General features: G+C 39.5%; 1 protein-coding gene across 2 annotated transcripts in view; it reads right to left on the reverse strand.

Annotated features, from left to right (window-relative positions):
• trappc10 (trafficking protein particle complex subunit 10) overlaps nucleotides 1–20,979 on the reverse strand; it is a 108,853-nt gene that overhangs the window by 64,592 nt on the left and 23,282 nt on the right. For both annotated transcript variants that reach the window (XM_039744030.1, XM_039744031.1), the window contains 2 exons: nucleotides 13,029–13,110; nucleotides 69–204 (listed from right to left, as the gene is read on the reverse strand). In XM_039744030.1, coding sequence (XP_039599964.1) covers nucleotides 69–204; nucleotides 13,029–13,110 — 218 coding nt within the window. The remainder of the gene's footprint in view (nucleotides 1–68; nucleotides 205–13,028; nucleotides 13,111–20,979) is intronic.

Raw genomic sequence — 20,979 nt, forward strand, 5'->3', positions numbered from 1 at the left:
CTTTCAGACTAGCATATATAAAAGGATAAAGGAGAACAGTCAAAATCAAAACTGTAGATCACACCTACACAGCAATCTGTCCAGTATATATGTAGAAATGGAAAAGTCAAAAGAGCCTTATTGCCTTCATTAGGCAACAGTTCTTCTTTAAATTGGACAAAGTTGGCCTCCAAATGAATCATCTTTGGTGGGCGACCATAAGACCTGCAGAGACATGAAATTAATTTCCAAAGTTATAAAACATGTACATAACCAATAAAATCAAAATTACTAATGATAATTTCAAATATCTTCCTTATTTTAAGAATTTTTAACTCCAAGAATTATATATATTGCAAATTTCTTAGCATGAAGGAAAGAGCTCTTCTTTTGACACATTATCAAAATGAAAAGCATATGATCTCTCTCATATATATTTCTTTTCTGGTTCGGCCTGCTTCCTCTTCAAAACTGAAACCTCCACGCAGCCCACACGGTATTTCCCGATTCCTATTCCTCCTCTACCAAACTCTTCCCCACGTTGCCTGCGGCCTCCCATACACCCCGACACCGCTTTTCTCGATTCCTATTCCTCCTTCGGACTACCGCATTCCCCGCTCGTCTATCATGACCCCATTGGTGTCATGTCACTACCCTATCTCTAGCCTGACCGCGTGACCTTTCACTTCGGCCATGTGCGCCTGTGAGTCTTTTCTGTAGCCTAAAACAGGAAGGTACTCTCTCGACCACTGGCATTGGTTTCGCACCTTGCTATTTTCGTTATACTGCAACGGTTGTTTCCTAAGCCTTTGTTATAAAATGAACGACAGTATCTTCTTTGTCGATGGGTTTTTGTACGTCGTCATCTGTATTCCGGGATCCGGCAACTGCCTGTTCCTATCAGTGGGTTATTTCTTGACACAAATCGTCTCCAGCAAAACACCTATTCACAACTGTGTCTTTCAAGAAGTATTTCTTTCTTCTTGATTTCTGAATTCCTTTCTCACCATTTTCCATTCCTATTCTTACACCACCATATGCTACAGTGGGCATCGGCTAGTTATCAATTAAACGTCTTTACCAAGGAGACAAAGGTTCACAATGTTTGAAAACAAAACTAAATGATCTAACATACAACTGAAAAGACTAACAGGTGGGTACATTTAAAAGGAATCATAAAAAAAATCTTTTTTCCAGGAATATACAAATTCATCAGTTTTCCAAAAGCATCTGCATACATGTATAACCAAGTTGTTCAAAGAAACACTTCATACAATTTTTTTTTCTTTTTATTGCTGGTCACACTCTGCTATGCTTATGGGGAATGCACCAGAGTATGGCATATCTGTTTCTTCCTAAATCCAAAGGTTGCCACCTTGAACAAGAAACAGAACTCTAACTGTAAGCACTGACTTATGCAAGTCTTCTAAGCACTGGGAGCTACTCCATTTCCTACTCTGAAACAGTGGCTGCAAGCAATGTTCATGTGACCACGCTACTACAGTCAAATAAACCGTTTAGTCCAGAATTTCTTAATTTATGTTTTCTAATTCATAGTGCAAACAGTAGTTAGAGTAGAAACACTATGTAAGAGTACAAGTTACTTTTAAGTGCATCAACCATTCTATAATATGGTGTACATTTCTTGGTGACATTGCTGTTGCAGCTTTTATTATTTTAAATATCATGATGTTTTTTTTCCCAATCACAAAAAATTTAAATTGACAAAAACATTGTACTTGCTTTCAAAACAACCTGGACATGGATGTCCTTTTCTAACAGGTCTTTTTAAAAACTGCCCTATAAAAAATATAATGATTCATCACAGAAAAATCTAAATCCTTCTATCACATGTGCCTGACGAGAAGACCAAATATAACAATATTCTGTACTTTGGCAACCACGAAGCATTAAATGATTAAGGAAATGTTTTCAGCAATAGTTCATTTTTCCTCAGCCGACTTTGTTCTGAAGGGGCAATGACTACACAACAAGTTTAATTATTATATTTTATATCTGTTGTTATTGCTATCATCACATTTAAACTTTTATTATTTCTAAAATAGCAAAGAGCATGGCTAAAAATGTGCACATAGATCCGCCTGTTCATTTTAAAATCTTGATGTTAAGTGTGTTTGAGCATGGGAAAGGTGCGATATAAATAAATTATGTTTGTATGCAATTTTTCACTTTTTCAAAAGCAATCTACCAGATATCTCAATCAGCAGGTTACCACATATTTGTGAATTATTAATCCATCAAAATACTGTGCAAAGGGTTCTATTCAAAATACAAATATGTTAATTTAGAACATCTGCTAAAACATGTTGTTTCAGAAATAGGAGAAGGGCAGAAGAAATGGGATTAAACAAGAGATGCTGTGATCAGGTTTGTTTTTTTATTTTAGGGACGAGACCGATCTCCAATGTCATGTTACTGTATCAGCCAATTCTGATACCGATTCTGTTTTTTCTTTCTCTGTTTAAAAAATATTTATACTAAGCTCCTGCATAACCAGATTTGGAGAAGTCTTGTGTGTTAACCTTAAGTATTCTTTTAATTAACTACAGACTACAAGTGTTACCTGTTCAATTTTTAATAACAAAACGAAATTATGTAGGCTTATTCTTCGGTAAAGTCTGCCTTACTGCTCTACAGGAAGTTCACAGCTTCATAACACCTTTGGTAAAGGAGCATTACAACTAAATTACTTTAAAGCTTAGAAAAGCAGATGCTTGGGGGGAAAACACGGCTTTATTTACCGATCACAGATTAAGTCTTTTTGTAGTGAAAATGGGGCATTCGAGCAGCACAGTACTAGGCAATACCTTTACATCACACAACACTTCAAATGTAGCATTTAGTATAACTGACATGTGGCTCTTCCAAAGAGTTTTTTCCTGAAGACGCATGGGCAGTTGGATATTTAAAAGCCTGTCTGCACCAACTTGAGAACTTTTACAGTGCCCAGAACCATTTTAGTTAAGACATGCATATATTCAAACCTTTTTAACATTAAAACCAGGATTTTACTGAGCTATACGGTCTGCGCATTTATAATCTGAACTGCAGCAGAAATGGTTTCTTTTAAAAAATACAAGCCAACTTTCCAGCAGCTCCTCTGCAAGTGGACAGGATGTGTTGTTATGCCACAAACTCTTTCAATTTGAATCAACTTGAGTCAACAGAGCTGGATTAAAAAAATCATCTTGCTCATTTAAGGAATGTAATTTATTTAAATTAAACAATTCAGATGTGATTAAAGGTGCACATTGCAGAGTTTAATTCAATGGTATTTGCAAGCATTTCAGTCACACCATGTACAAATTACAACACTTTTTCTTCATGATCCCCCATTTCAGAATACTATAGTGTTTGGGACAGTGTGAACTGTGGACTGTGAAAAGGCGAGTTGTAGCCCACCATCTTAGTGTCATATGAAAGCTTGTTAGGGTACAGAGAAAAAAAAAGGCACACAGTAGGAAAAAAGCACAAAATGTCAACTTCAATCTCGAAATTTCCACTTTAATTATGTAGTTTATTTTGTCATTAAAGTAGAACATCATAAACTTCATCTTAAAATTGTTTAATTAACCTGTTTCTCAAATCACATCGTAATTAAAGTAGCGCATTTAATGCTTTGTTTTGTATTTGATCTTTTGCTCTGTGTGTGAGAATCACTACGTGCTTCCGCTTTCTCTTTCTCCGACAGAGCACAGAATCCATTACATTCTTGATATTACAGTTCTCTGAATAATTAAAATACTGAGATGTATACGCAATATCTTTTTCATGATGATAGGAGTTAAAGCATGTTATTAAACAGGGGAACACAGTGCGAGATTGTGCGCGACCATCGATGAAATTATTGTAGCAGTACTGTCTCTTTCAAACGTACTAACCTCCAATTCCTGTGCTTACTTTTCTTTCTCCAAATACCCAATCGCCACACAATCAACTCTGTAACAGACGTTAAGCCATCTGTAAGCTTACAACGATTCTTGAAAACTTTTAAGGAACATGAAATATCTTTGCAGTACATGTTTAATTATTCTATCCATCTATCCTTCCAGTGTAGTGACAGCCCCAGAAAGAATACAGCACAAGGTAGGATCACTCCGTGAACTAGCTAGTGCTGCAGAACCGTGTCCTCACAACAATACAGATTATTTAAATGAAGTTAAAAGTTTTATCTGTATAATATAATCAACATATTTTGCTGCATTTCATCTTAAAAATGATATCGTCATCATATGTAAGTACGCGCTTTATAAAGTGGCACAGGTTGTGCAATATTATAGCTGTACAAGTTTACAGTGAGGTGATTGTACTAATAACTACAAACAGTTCTACAAGGAGCACTTGATGGACTGATTTGAGTGCGTTTTATAGTTCTTGGGATGAAACTGTTTCTGAACCACGAGGTCCGTACAGGAAAGTCTCTGAAGCGTATTGCCGTGGCTGAGGCAGCGTGTGCTTGATGCTGTATACCGATAATTCTCTTTCTGATCAGCTGCTGCTGTGATTCCCCACTCAAATAAAGTGATATAAATACTCTGAGTGGTACAGTGAGAGTAATATGGAAAAAGATGATCCGCTGTGGCAACCCTTAATGGGAGCAGCTGAAAGAAGAAAAAATAGGTGTAGTAAGAGTAACAACGCTAAAGCAGTTATGTTATTTGGAATACTATGGCTATTCCCTGGACCATTATATTGTTGCAAGTTAATTACAATCAGATGCATTACACTAATAAGCAATATGCGGTTAGTTTTGAGATGGTATGCTTTGGACCTTGCTCAGTTCCTTTTTATTTCCATACTCATACTCTTGCCATCACTCTGATACAGTTTCATCTTTACCTCATCTGTCTACAAGACCTTTTTCAAGAATTCTGCGGGCTCTTTTAAGTACTTTATACAAACTGTAATCTGGTCATCCTGTTTCTGTGGCTAACTAGTGGTTTGCATCTTGCAGTGTGGTTTTTGTATTTCAGTTCATTGAAGTTTTCCACAGATGGTAGTCTCTGACACCTACACATCTGCCTACTGAATTGGGCTACTGTAGGCCTAAGGAGAAAAAAGGGGGGGGTAGACATGTCCAGAGGCAGGAGGAGAGGAGGAAGGTAAAGAGAGAGTGTAACTGAGGATAGAAACTTTGAATGATGACAGTATAACTGGTAAGGGCATTGAGTTAGCCAATGTGAATGGGAGAAGGAAGGTTGATATATTGTGCGTACAAGAGACTAAATGGAAGGGAACTAAGGCCAGGTGGATCGGAGGTGGATTCAAATTATTCTATCATGGTGTGGATGGGAGGAGAAATAGGGTGGGGGTTATTCTAAAGGAACAGTATGTCAAGAGTCTTTTGAAGGTGAAAAAGAGTGTCAGACAGTGAGGATTATGAAGCTGTAAATTGGAGGTGTGATGATGAATTTTGTTAGTGTATATGCTGCACAAGTTGGGTGTGTGATGGATGAGAAAGATTTCTGGAGTGAGTTGGATGAAGTGATGGACAGTGTACCCAAGGGACAGAGAGTGGTGATTGGAATGGATTTCAATGGACGTGTGACGATGCAGGTTCTGGCTCCATGCTCCCATTGCTTTTTGGGAACCCTTGAACCCAACACCATCGATAATGAAACCGAGTGAGCTAGTCAGTGAAGGCAATAATTGAGCATCTGAGCAAGTGGATGGTTAAAAAGTGAAACAGTGCTTTTATTAAAAACAATCAAAAACAAAGTGTCCATAAAATGCAGTGCTTCTTAAGTTCAAATAAATAAATAATCCTTAAAATGAAAACGTGGAGGTTAAAACACTAGAAAAAAACACAATCCTTTAAAGCCAGAGGTAAAATCTTCTTTAGGAAGCAGCCTTTAAAAAAACCAACAAGTCCGGTGTTTCTATGTTAGCGTCTCACCTGCTTCTCCCAATTGGGCTTTGCAGCAGGTGAGACGCTCTCTGCAGCTGCCCTCTTCTCTCACACACGAGACTGGAGACCTCCCGATCCCTGGCTTCGGTCTGGCTCTCATCCCAGTCCCCGAGACTTGATGTCCACCAACGGCCAGGTCGCCACGCTGGGGACTCCACCACCAACCCTCCCGACTACCGCTGCCTTTCCGCGGCCTTCTGCGGCTCGTCGCTTTCACCTAATCACTCCCGCTACCTGTTCGCTCAGCGGGAGCAACGTCAATTCAAATACCTGGGTGACGGCCTAACACCCAGCTTCCTCGCAGCTGCCCTTGAGCGCTCGATCGCGCGCTCACCACACGCTCCGCGTGTCTGTCTCTCATGCACTGCCTGCTTCCTCACTCGCTTCCTACAACCTCCGTCTTCTTTTCCTCTTTCTGATCTCTCTCCAAAACCGACTCGCGCTTCTTTTTTTATAACGCAAGGGGCCATCACAGCTGTAGCATTAGCCACGGGAGCAATCACGGATGTGGGCAGTTCCTCACCTGTGCACTCGGTGAGAAACGCCCACATCGCCAACTGACCCGCGGCTCGCTACAACAACGCCCCCCTCACCAAGCCGCCTCAGGTGCAGTGATTATTTATTTAAAATGGCCTTTGCTCAACGAGCTGTGGACCCATAACACCACAACATGTTGGTGAAGGAACAGAGGAGATGAGGAGGTGAAGGGTAGGTATGGTATCAAGGAGAGGAATGAAGGTCAGGCGAGAGTGGATTTTGTGAAAAGAATGGGCATAGCTGTGGTGAATACACATTTTAAGAAGAGGGAGGAACATGGGTGATGTACAAGAGTGGAGGAAGATGTACACAAGTAGAATATATCCTATGCAGAAAAGTCAATCTGAAGGAGACTGAAGACTGCAAAGTAGTGGCAGGGGAAAATGTACTTAGGCAACATAGGATGGTGGTCTGTAGGATTATGGAGATCGAAAAGAGGAGGAGAGTGAGGGCAGAGCTAAGGATCAAATGGAGGAAATTGAAAAAGGAAAACTGCAAGGTTGAGTTTAGGGAGGAGGTAAGACAGGCACTGGGTGGCAATGAAGAGTTATCAGACAGCTGAGTAACTACAGCAGAAGTAGTAAGAGTGACAACAAGAAGGGTACTTGGTGTGACATTTTGACAGAGGAAGGAGGAAAAATAAACCTGGTGGTGAAATGGGGAAGTACAGAAGAGTATATAGACGAAGAGGATGGCGAAGAAGAAGTGGGATAGTCAGAGAGATGCAGAAAGTAGACAAGAGTGCAAGGAGATAAGGGGCAAGATGAAGAGAGAGGTGGAGAAGGCTAAAGAAAAGGCATATGATCAGTTGTACAAGAGGTTGGACACTAAGGAGGGAGAAAAGGACTTGTATTACACCGATTGGTTAAACAGGGGGACCAACCTGAGAAAGATGTGCAGCAGGCTAGGGTGATAAAGGATAAAGATGGAAACATACTCACAAGCGAGGAGGGTGTGTTGAGTAGATGGAATGAGTACTTTGAGAGGCTGATGAATGAATAGAATGAGAGAGAGAGAGAGAGAGAGACGGTTGGATGATGTGGAGATAGTGAATCACGAAGTGTAACAGATTAGCAAGGAGGAAGTGAGGATAGCTAGAAGAGGATGAAGAATGGAAAGGCAGTTGGTCCAGATGACATACCTGTGGAAGCATGGAGGTGTTTAGGAGTGATGGCAGTGGAGTTTTTAACCAGATTGTTTTAACGGAATCTTGGAAAGTGAGAGGATGCCTAAGAAGTGGAGAAGTGTGCTGGTACAGATTTTTAAGAATAAGGGGAATGTGCAGAGCTATAGTAACTACATGAGAATAAAACTGATGAGCCACACCATGAAGTTATGGGAAAGAGTCGTGGAAGCTAGGTTAAGATGGGAGGTGATGATTAGTGAGCAGCAGTATGGTTAAATGTCAGAAAAGTGCACCAAGGTTGCAATGTTTGTTTTTAGGGTGTTGATGAAGAAATATAGAGAAGGACAGGAGGAGTTGCATTGCCTTTGTGGACCTCTAGAAAGCATATGACAAGGTGTCTAAAGAGGATTTATATGAGGAAGTCGGGAGTGGCAGAGAAGTATGTAGAGCTGTACAGGATGTGTATGAGGGAAGTGTGACAGTGGTAAGGTCTGTGGAAGGAAGTGTTGGATGCATTCAACGTGGAGGTGGTAGTACATCAGATATCAGCTCTGAGCCCTTTCTTACTTGCAATGGTGATGGACAGGTTGACAAATTAGATTAGACTGGAATCCCCATGAACTATGAGGTTTGCGAATGACACTGTGATCTGTAGTGAAAGTAGGGAGCAGGTTGAGGAGACCCTTGAAAGGTGGAGATATGCTCTAGAGAGGAGAGGAATGAAGGTCAGTAGGAATAAGTCAGAATGCATGTGTGTAAATGAGAGGGAGATCATTGGAATGGTGAGGATGCAGGGAATAGAGTTGGCAAAGGTGGATGAGTTTATATATTTGGGATCAACAGTACAGAGTAACAGAGACTGTGGAAGAGAGGAAAAAAAGAGTGAAGGCAGGGTGGAATGGGTGGAGAAGAGTGTCAGGAATAATTTGTGACAGTCGGTTATCAGCAAGAGTGAAAGGTAAGGTCTACAGGACAGCAGTGAGACCAGCTATGTTATATGGGTTGGAGACGCTGGCACTGATAAGAAAACTGGAGACAGAGCTGGAGGTGGCAGAGTTAAAGATGCTAAGATTTGCACTGGGTGTGATAAGGATGGATAGGATTAGAAATGAATACATTAGAGGGTCAGCTCAGGCTGGACGGTTGGGATACAAAATCAGAGAGGCAAGATTGCATTGGTTGGACATGTGCAGAGGAGAGATGCAGGGTATATTGGGAAAAGGATGTTAAGGATAGAGCTAACAGGCCAAAGGAAAAGAGGAAGGCCCAAGAGACGGTTTATGGATGTGGTGAGAGAGGATGAGAGGAGAGCAAGATGCAGAGGACAGGAAGATATGGAAAAAGATGACCCGCTGTGGCCAACCCTAACGGGAGCAGCCAAAAGGACAAGGTTACTCCTGACACTCTCTGCAATAATGCAATATTTTGTAGACCTTTTTTTTTTTTTTGGACATCACTTCCACAATTACCTTTTTGATAATTTTAAATAGTTTTCTATTGTCATTAATAAAATGAAAAGCCACAGTCTTTGACAAAACAGTTTGAAACATTTTTTTTTAATCTCACTGAGCTACTTCAGCACATATTCAGTAATCTAAAAGTATCATTCTGCATTTGATCCTCTTCTGATTGACACTTAAAAGGAACAATCCATGCAAAAATATATTTTTATGTTACTTACCTCGTCTACTTTGTAATGACGGCCAAGAAAAAAAAATATTTTGTTTTCATGCAGAACAAACAGAAAGAAGATTTTAATACAACATAAGTCAATACTGACCACTGCCGTAAAACGGCAAAAGATAAGACAAACATTCATTGGAAAACCAAAAATATAAATCTCACATTACTTGTGTCACATTATCCTCATCTGTTATCCAGTCTCTTGCACAAAATGTGCAAAATAAATAATTTTTTGCAGAACTATTGTTAAACAGCTACTTCTGGAATTATCAGTGCATACATAAACAGGAAATCTAAACACACACTGAAGTGACTTTTTGACTTAAAGACCCCCAACTAAGAGCTGTGGGTCAAGAGTTTTTCGTTTTCATGATCGGCTTTAAACAAAGTTGTGGAAATAACGCAGCTAAACACAGAAGCGTGAAGACCACCATAAAGTTTTTCTTTTCTTGATAATGTGTCAGCAGACCACTAGGGAAGTTTGGGAATAGCCAGCTGTGCTGTTAAGCCATTTCAAGTAAAGAAGGCGATTGATGTTTTCAAAACATCAATTTAATATTTATATCTTCAAAGGTATAAGCAATATACCCAACTAGATGACACTTGCGGTACACACTAAATACCTTCTGATTCCGGCAATTGTTAGAAGTCTCCCTAGAAAGTTCATTAAGTTACCCTGGCCAGAGTACCTTCCGATTTATAGAAAATAATATTTTTTTATGTAAACTCACCTTATTTTTATAACATTGCAACTGTGCATTTATACCCTTGACCATGTACTGGATAAACAAATTAGAAAATGTTTGGATGATTGTTTTCAATAGGCTGTTAAATCACCTACCGAAAGTAAAATTGCAAATAAATTATACTGACATCTATAAAATCATAGCCAAATAGTTACACAGCTTAAACTGGCCATCAACACAGAAAGACCTTACCATTTCCAGAAAGCCCAAGGACTGGGCGCAAGCACAGTGGTTCTTACTGATTTGACCATAAACATAAAATTAATGTCATCTAGATTGTGTAGAAGGATTTTATCTAGTTTATTGTTGGAATATGTTTTGGTGTTCTTGCAATATCTTATTGTGGTTCTGCTGACTCCAAAATGAGAAAACAAAATTATCCACGTCATGGAAATTTTAAATTAGCTAATCTGTTATTTGTGGAAATGTGTTTCCATGACCTCTGCTCTTTTAACTTGTCATTTTTACCAAACTATTGTTCCAAAATAGAAATTGAATTTTGGCATTGCACATATTCAGGGTAGAATACAAAAATATAGATTTATAATACAAAAAGGACTTTTAGGGCTAAATATATGCCGTTTAAAAAGGTACAAGAGTCCTAGTTAATTTATAGCTGGACACCCTTAGAGAGTGTACAGAAGGAAAAAATAGGATATGGAGTTACACACCATGCTGTGCAGAATTTACCATATATACTCATGTACAAGTAGGATCTTGAAACCCGAAAAATCTATCATAAAATCAGACCCCGACTTACACACCCGTTCAAAAATGCGACACTTAAATATTTTTTTTCTTGCCTCCTCATATCTCGCATGAGTTTCTCAGACACATCGAATTTGGTTGCAGCAGCGCAATTACCAATTTCTTTTCCTACTTCAAAGAAGTTTAATTTAAAACCAACTTCATATTTTCTTTAGAGACAAAAAACACAAAACAGTGCAAATGTTGCTTCGGAATAGTTTGCGTATAACCGTGTGGTCATGTAGGCACAATACATAGAAAAAAGACAGTGTGCTCCATGGTTACTCTCTCAGGTGGGTGTTAGCATATCATAAATTCTTGGACCAATGGCGCAAGTTTTACACATTCGGCTTACACAACTGACATTATAAAATACCAGAAATTATATGGTAAAATCAAGTTCCGACTTATCTGTGGGAGAACTAACCCACGAGCATATATGGTAAATCAAGAAGGATTATGTTTAAACAGTAAACTATACTCATGAGGCCCTATCAATGACCTATTCTACTGTTTTAGACTCCATATGAGAAGATAAATAGATGGCAACAATGTATAGCAAGTCAAGAAAGAATTTGCTAGCCTTGTTCCAGGGCTACACAGTATAAAATAAGATGGAAGCTAATTGTGGAATAACTGGGCTCAAGGCAGAAAACAACACTGGACGAAGCAGCAGTTTTTCACATGGTTTGATGATATACAGTACAGGTGATCCCTGAATAACGCACATCTGACATACGAATGGGGCCGCAGCTGCTCCCTCATCTGTCTGGATGACGCGACGCAGGCTCCTCAGTAACTGCCGCTCTGTCATCTCCAGCCTGGGGAGGATGCAAGTGGTGGCTGGAGGGGGTGGTTTCACTGCTCACACAGTGTAGTGTTCCTCAGACGGCTCTGGTTGATGAATGGAGGGGTGGGAGCTACACCCCATTCATTCTAAGTGGGCAGCTAGGTGCATGGCTGGAGCTCGTGTGCAGGATGGAGGCTTGATGGGGCGAAGGGGGGCTGTTTGCTGCCTGCCAACCACGCCACCGCAGCTATTGCACCTGACTGGGTGGAGGCTGGATGGAGCAGAGGGGGGAGTTTCACTGCCCGCAGCCTTGGAGTGTTCCTCAAACGGCTCCCCCGTTTGTTCTCGGTGGGAGGCTGGTGATGCTGCAAGCGGTGACCCGGTTGTGGCTGAATGGAGGCCATTTTGGGTAAATGGGGCAGTGGGGGAAGCATTGTAGTGTGCATCGGGGTGCTGCCTGTTGAATAGGGGCAGTGGTGGGCGATTCACTACCCGCCTTTGACCGCACCCTGTTCACTCTTGGTGGGCTAAAGCTGCAGGCAGCATACTGTATGCAAGTGGAGGTGACTGTAAGGTGGGCTGGTGGTGAACCGCCCCTCCTGCCCCCATTCATTCTTAATAGCAAGCCTGCTTGTTCTGTTACATACATAGCAGGAAGTTGTCTCTCGTTCAGTACACCAGATGTGCCGACGAGGGGAGCATTCCTGCTGTGGTAGCGTGTACAGTGCTGTGCAGAAGAGCTCATCCTAACCTTCTGTCTTCACCCTTAAACAATGTCTCTGAAACACAAATCTGTGCTGGTGATACAGTAAAGAAGAGAAAAACCATCACCATGGAAAATAAAATACTGTAGAAATAATCAAAAGGTCAGAGAGAGGTGAAACTTCATCATTCATTGGCAGAGCACTTGGTTACAGTCAGTCAACAATAGCATTTATTAAAATAATGTACCTGTTCCGACTTACATACAAATTCAACTTAACAAACCTACAGTCCCTATCTTGTATGTAACCTGGTGACTGCCTGTACATGGCCAGACTTTCAAAAGGGTAGTTTAAAAGTTACCAGTCAGACAAGGGCTGTGGAAGGAACAAGCTCACTAACTCAAGACAAAAAGAAAACACACACAAAGACACAAGGAAAATATTCATGCTCAATACAGAATATCTATCTCTCTGGGATACAAACCCAGTTTCATGAAACTGTGAGGCAACAGCTCTAACAGCCATGTCACCATGTTACCTGCCAGCCATCTACCTAGGATGTATTTATTTATGGTTGAATAGACTGAAAATAAACAAACATCCTTGCTTAATTTAGTTAAGTTTACAACATTTTCTTCATTAATAATTTAACAAACTCCAAATGTGGAATAAGTCTTCATGCTTCAGAATTCTTCATGGAATTAAAGTATCTACTGGCAAAATAGAAATTTACTAAGGAGAGGTTTGTTTCATTTATCTGACAGAAATAGTTTGTGTAGTTGCTCACCTCCTCCACTCCATCGGCTCCCGTGGAAGCTCCCGTGCAAGTGTTTGGTAAAGGGCAGTAAACACATTTTGATCCCCAGCACCTGTGACCAAAAAGAAAAAAAAAAGGTGCTTATTAATGACAATCAAACTTTAAACTCAACTGTGAGACTGTTGTCACTGTGTGCCTAGCTGTAAGCATTAACCTTAGAGAGTCCAGTACTGAAAAAGTCAATTAGAACTAATGGTGTTTAACGTATACCTTAAATTTCTTCTTAGCCCTAGCGCCGAGACTTACCAAATTATGGAAAACAACTAAAAACCATAGCTGAATCCCTCAAAAGACCTCTAGATCTAAATTAGAAATATATATTTGGAGGACTACTATGCCATACACCAACACTGGCTAATAAACAAAGTTTTGACAGAAGACAAAGGATCAGTTCATAATTTTGGAAGATTATTAATAAAGACAAAAATATAAAACTGGGTATGATTTATCTATTTATAAACAAACTAAAGGTCTTGTAACAAAGAGGCAGCATTGGTTCTGAAAAATGTAGCTGTATGCAGATGAAAAATTTGCATAAAACAAAACTATTACCACACCCTTCACTCTCCATGGGGCTAGGGAAGCTAGAATAATTAAACCATATTATTTCATGCAAAGAAAAAACTGCCTTAATGTTTTAAGAACCTGACGCCTCATGTACAAGGCCGTGAGTAGAAATCACACTTAAGCACGACATACGGACAAAAAAGTAAATGTGCACAGGCACAAAAAAATCCAGCTACAAAAATATGTGCATACGCCAAGTCCCATGCCCCTTTATAAATCCCAAAAAATGTGAAATGTAATGCATGTGCACGCTCCTACAGCCCCACCCTAACTCCTCCCACAATTTTGCATATTTTAATATGCAAATCAATATAAGTATCACCTTCTATTCAGTTTTTGGTTAAAAAACAGTGGAAAAGGCATGGGGGGAGGGGAACAGCAAATGCGAAGTGGATGAAAAAATGTGCTGTTGGTTGGTTTATGCAGTGGTATAAGAAACAAAAATATAGCAAAGACACTCGAAAGTTTAAATTTCAGAAAGTCCCACAGTGCCCAAAATAAAAAAAAGAAGTGGTCAGATATCACTGTCAACGTGAAAAGGCAAGTCACAGCCCACTGTCTGTTTATTCGGTTTTAGATAATATTACAAAAACTGACTCGCATGCAATGGTCAGGCAGTGATGATGCTGCCTGAAAAGTTGAACAGCTCCTATGGCTAAAAACCTGAGAGAGGACATAACTTGCAAAGGAGCAAGTATAGCACAATTCCTCAAAGTCTGCCTTAGTAAAGCTTGTGCCAGTTCAGGACACAGCTCCAAGAGGATAGCTGTTGGAAATCGAAATAGAAGCCAGTCGTCGTCATCATCTCTAAATACATACTCTCTTCTAATTCTTTCATTTGCAATGTCTTCTAACAACACTAAAGCAGCCATGGAAGATGGAATAGTTTGGGCATTCCGTGCATCATTATATTTTTACAATCAAGTGAATTAAATTTGTAAACAATATACAACTAAGTTTGGTAAAACATAGGTGTGAATCTAAAAAAGAAAATTATGCCAGAGAAATAGCAGCACTGCTTTTATGCTGGGTGCCGCCAGTTTGCAAAATCAAACACAAACCCGAGTGTACAAGGTGGACCCTGCCATGAAAATGTGCGTGACTTTACCCCAAGTTTCGTTTTTATACATCTTGAAGTGAGCATGGAAACGGGCGCACTTAACATTTTTGTGTGTAAGCACTGTTTATAGATGAGACCCCAGGTCTCTTCATCAAGACAAAGAAAATGAAGTGGATGTCAACGGTAATCAATGCATAAAACTCTGAATGAAAGAGAACATCTAGGACAAAAGTAAGTACATTTCAAAAATGAGGAACTAAGTCAGATCTTGAATTTCCATATGGGATTGCAGGAATCATACCTATTTAAAATTTTTGCATAATTTAGTGTATGTAAACAGGAACAAAATCATGTTGCTCTTACAATAAAATGCTTTAATGTCTTAAGAGTTAGTTTAGAAATTAAAAACAAATAATTCATGCATGCTTCAAGAATCTGATTATACAGCAGGCATGTCAAACATGCAGCCCCCGGGCGCATGTGCGGCTCGCATGACAGATCCTAGTTAGCACTGAACTTGTACAAAATTATTACTCGTTTGTGATTGAATCATTCTGCATCTTCGGCATTACTTATTGACTTTTCTTACTTCTGCCTTCTGACAAAAGCGCGTTTTCCCATGGCATTACAGTACCGGAAACGTCATCTGCTAGTATAGCCACAAGCCTTGACCAAAGTTAATGAGCCGCAACGTCACAACTGAAGTGCTAGGCTGCAGCAGCAGGGGCGGCTTTAGGCATGTGCAAACTGTGAACCTGCACGGGGCCGCAACGCCAATATATATTGAATATAAAACAGAAAGAGAAAATAATACAGCTGACGGCAATGTGGCCGAAAAACATTGTGTTTCTTGTTAATTAGTACGCTGTATTTACTAATGTCGCTAGAGTCGGAGCAGTAAGTTATATGTAGTATTATAATGTTCTGCCATAATGAGAATATCATGAGCCACCACTTGGTTTTCAAGTTACAAACACGCGCATATAGAAGCGTGTCATGAGCACGAGGCGGCTATGCAGTGTCCGCAACAGACGTGGCCATCCGCTGTGCATAAGATACCATATTGACATTGGGGCCCCCGATTCTTTCTCTGCCCAGGGCTGCCCATGCGCAGGCTACACTACTGGCTGAGCTGCTGAGACTGGCCACTGGGCAGAACTGACCATCACGAGTAGTAATAGCCCGCATATTTTGACATTTTCACTTTTTTTGCTATAGTTTTATGTAATTTTGTGCTAGTATTGTAATGAACAGTGCAGACTACATCTGAAGATCTTAAGTGGACGCGAGAAGTTGGCGAGTTGTTCATTAACATATTTTTGTGATTTTGAGTTTGTAAAATTAGTGTAGGTGAGGTGGCTTTTCGCATATCGGCTTATTTTACAATATAAACTTTGAAGTAAACTTAGTAAAGTAAAATTTGATTTTTGGGGGATTTGTTTTCCAACTTGAATTACAGAGCAAGGATTTCAATTCACACGAAAAGGACTTTGGGCTGTTCTCTTACAACGTTGAGAATGTGCCCGAGAATATCCAAATGGAACTGATTGAACTGCAGTCAGATTCTATTCTGAAGGTAAAATACAATGAAGTTGGTGTGCCAGGCTTGTATGCTTACCTGCCACCCTCGTATTTGCAGATCCGTAAGTTGGCATCGACAGTACTGTTTATGTTCGGAAGCAATTATCTTTGTGAGCAATTGTTTTCGTTAATGAAAGCTACCAAAACCCCACATCACTCAAGACTTACTGTCGAGCACCTTTCATCCCTCATAAAAGTTGCAGCTGCACAAGATTTCAAGCCTGATATTGACGAACTGGTCACTAACAAGAGATGCCAAGTGTCAGGACAAAAGTAATAGATCTCACACTGTAAGACTCCTATATAATATAATGAATATAACATAATAATATAAGGACCCAGCTAAGAGACTAAGACTCTAATTGTACGCTGTTGTATGGAGATTGTATGGAAATAAATTGCTTTTCTTTAAACTTTAAGTGTTACATTTTTTAAAGTTTTCAGTATTGGAAAGAAAGCTACAGTAACTTTGTATAATAGTATTTGTTGCAGTGCGGCCCGCTGACGCACGTATGGCAGTCGAAGCGCCCGCTGACGCACGTATGGCAGTCGAAGCGGCCCGCTGACGCACGTATGGCAGTCGAAGCGGCCCGCTGACGCACGTATGGCAGTCGAAGCGGCCCGCTGACGCACGTATGGCAGTCGAAGCGGCCCGCTGACGCACGTATGGCAGTCGAAGCGGCCCACCAATGGTGTGAGTTTGACATGCCTGTTATACAGTATAGCAAATCCACTAAGACTTTCAATAATTTTAACTTGCAGCTGAATACAAGAATATGAAACACCAACAAGGTGAATTGCTTTTGTGTAAAAACAACATACATGGCCTCAACTCCAATAAGACAAAAGAGTTAACATCTGAAAGTAAATGACATGGCTATAGTTAGGGATGCCATAATCAGGTTTTTTTTGGGGGTTTTTTTGTAAGGCCAATCCTGATTCAGATTTTTTTTTGATTGTATCTTTAAAAAACTTTTAAACTAAGTTCCAGTGTAACCGGATGCACAGAAGCCTGTTCTGTACTAAAGTGTTAACTCTGGTATTTTTATAATTCAGCTATAGATCACAGGTATTAACAAAATAATATTCTGTGGGCTTACTGTTCAGTGACTAAAATAAAATGACCTTAAATACATACTTTAACTAATAAAATATGAAGAGAAACTATCCATCCATCCATCCATTTTCTAACCCACTGAATCCGAATACAGGGTCACGGGGGGTCTGCTGGAGCCAATCCCAGTCAACACAGGGCACAAGGTAGGAACCAATCCTGAGCAGGGTGCCAACCCACCGCAGGACACACACAAACACACCCACACACCAAGCACACACTTGGGCCAATTTAGAATCACCAATCCACCTAACCTGCATGTCTTTGGATTGTGGGAGGAAACTGGAGCGCCCGGAGGAAACCCATGCAGACACGGGGAGAACATGCAAACTCCACGCAGGGAGGACCCGGGAAGCGAACCCAGGTCTCCTAACTGCGAGGCAGCAGCGCTACCACTGCGCCACCCCGTAGAGAAACTATTTATCCATAATACATATGACATTAAAGAAAATATGTTTCTCATAATTTACAAGCTGCCATATTGTTTAATTCCATCTGTAATGTACTTATCTCAAACAAAGCTTAATTAATAAAAAAATAAAAGTGGTTTCCACCATTCCTTCCATTAGTTGAACTTGGCAGGTAAATACTGCTTAAATGTTCTTATAGGTTTAATTAATTTATAATCATTACTTGCACTAAATATTTTTGTTGCTAAAATGTACATTTACTATATTTTCTTTTTTTCTCTCTCTCTCATATACCAGCTAGACATTCCAAAGTGTAATTATATGGATTAACATTTTACTTAACAGAAGTAGTTAAGTTTAGTTCTTAACAGAACTAGTTTATTACCAAAAGCTATACTGTAGGACACACAAACACAAATAAACACAATGCAAAACTTTAACAAAAGCAACAAATCTATCAAATTATCATAATGTTTGTCAAAAAGATAAAAGGCTAAGATGCTTGACAAGTTTACAACTAAAGCAGACGGATTGTGCTATTAAGCTAACAAGCCTACTGTTTACTAAGCAGCAATTTCAAATTCTTCTTTATCTCTTCTTTCTCCAATTGAAAATGGAAGCTGCTGTACTTTACACAAGCTCACTCACGGTCCAAACTCAGACAAGCATTGTTCACTTTAATTAAAGGACAAAATAAAAAGTGAATTGAATTCATTAAAGCAGCTTTTCTTGCCGTTTGTCTAATTGCACAGGACAACTCATCCAATTCCTTTTTCCCAGTTTATTACTCCACTTTCTTTAACATAAAGGCTAATATTCTGGTCTTCTCTCTCTCCAGTAAAGTCTGTCTTATTGCTCACTGTTTACAGGAAGTTTGCAGCAAAAATATATACTTTTTTCAACTATTGCAATACCTTGTATAAAGGAGCACTGTAACTAAATTACTGTAAGGCTTAGAAAAGCAGGTGCTGAAAAAAAAAACATTTTTTATAATCAGCCAATTTACAGATTAAGTCTTTTATAGTGAAAAAAATCAGCCAATTTAGATCAGCGGCCAATTGATCGGAGTATCAATAGCTACAGATGTTTAATCACTCATACATACTTTCTAACTGCCTTATGAATTGCATATTCCAATTACCCGATTTACAAGGAAAGAATAGAGCACCCCCTTAGACACATCCATGCTTACAACGGAACAATTTAAATTTGTCTGATAATCTAAGCTGCATGTTTTTGAACTGCAAAGATGTGCAGTTACTGGGGCTGCATAAACAGCATACTGCACTGTAAACTGAAAGTACACATGGCACATATTTGCATAATATACATCAACTAGGATGCAGTCCCATATTACAAGTGTTTTACCACAGTTAAGGCTGTCAGTCCAGTTCAGTGACTAATTTTGGATGAGTCCACAGGGATAAGGATTAGCAAGCATCTGATCAGTTGTGAGGGATGTTATGAAAACTATACCATAAAGAGTTTTTGGGGAATTTTAATATAATGGATTCTGTAATAACTCTCACTAGGACAAAGCAATCTGAACGAAACAGCATGCAATGTGCTCCTCAGTATAAAGAGCTTCAAACAAGCAGGGATGCCACTGTGTCGGAGCGATGAAGTAGGCACCAGACAGCCGTCACTTTTAACCTCTGTTTGCAACTTCAGGGTGCATTCTGCCCATAACCCTTCACTCAATCACTGAACTTCTCATCAGGATGGTGGTGTCCAGTATCGAGCAGCGCATCTTCATGGTGCAAACCTATTGGGTCAACAATTTGTTTAAGCAATATCAGAATCAACTGGATGATCGTGAGTTAATGGAAGATTACTTCCAGCAAGATGGAGCAACATATCACACATCACCAAGGAGCATGGCAGAAATTTTTTTTTCAGCAACAGGGCAATTTCAAAGCGGCTTTGGCCACCACAGATGCCAGATCTGACAGCACCAGACTTCTTCCTTTAGGGTATGCGCAAAAGAAAAGTCTATTGGAACAAGTCTCGCACTATGGAAGATTTGAAGGAAAACACCCAACGTAAAATTGCTATATCTCCTCCCCCCCACTCCCAAGACACTTGTCGATACGTTCAGGAACATGGAACGCCGCATCAAAATGTGTCTGGCACACTTCCAGCAATATAATGACATCAATTCAACATACAACTAGGTATATAGTGTTTTTTTTGGTTAAGATCATGTCATCCTAGCCGGAGTTACAACAGAATATTTGGGGCCACTTTCGACTGAATCTCCCTGTATTAGGTGTTTATGGCAGCTGAAATTTTAGTTACCTTGATATGGCCATTTAATATTACTCTTCAATTAAGTGTTATCAACCACACAATGTTTCCTACATCTTCTAATACAAGAGTAAATCTCACAACAATAAACCTGACAAAGCAACTTGTTGACACACCGAATTTAAAAAATAAGTTGTGAGCTTTTGTAAATAAGATGTTGCAACTGAAAGTATCAATAACTACCTTGGAATGTACATACTAGTTCATGTGGAAATGATATACCTGTATTTAAATAAGCATATTTTAGTCAGTATATTGGAAATTGTGTGTATAAATGTTAACCATGCACTTGCAAAGATAAAAATTAGGTAGGTCACTGAGATCATGTCATTCTTTAGAAAATCCATTCTGGAATTCCCCTTAGCCCACTAAATTCACACGTTTTTGATGTTGGGATGGGTGAAAATTATTAGTTCGGCCAAAAATAAAATTCAGACCCTTGCATAAAGAGAAAAGGAATTAGTGGTCATCCTGCTTACTTTGCTAAGCTCATTTTATAGGTGCTGTTCCTGTTGTTTTTTAACCATTAATTTTAGCTGACCTGTTCCATGTCTGTAGAGATTAGGAAAAGAGAGTTATATCAGTAGCAGCGAATTCTAAACAAATTAATTTGCAAAGTGTGTGTGGCTATTTTATCTATGCAAGATCCTTCTTCCTTTTTAGTTTAAAATTAGTGTGGTGGAAAAAGAACCTAAAGATATTTTAATCAATGGAATTGCTTGGAAAGTATAAGTGAGTTATGAAAATAAATTACATTATGAGCAAACCTTTGCAACTACTCTATGTTAGAAAAAATAGATTCAGAAAGGAGGGCCAGGGATAGATAGGGTCACAACTACCAGGAAAGATGAAATAAAAGAACATTTGCACTACATGTACCAT

The sequence above is a fragment of the Polypterus senegalus genome, chromosome 2 (genome assembly GCF_016835505.1).
Source record: "Polypterus senegalus isolate Bchr_013 chromosome 2, ASM1683550v1, whole genome shotgun sequence".
Taxonomy (NCBI): Eukaryota; Metazoa; Chordata; class Cladistia; order Polypteriformes; family Polypteridae; genus Polypterus; species Polypterus senegalus.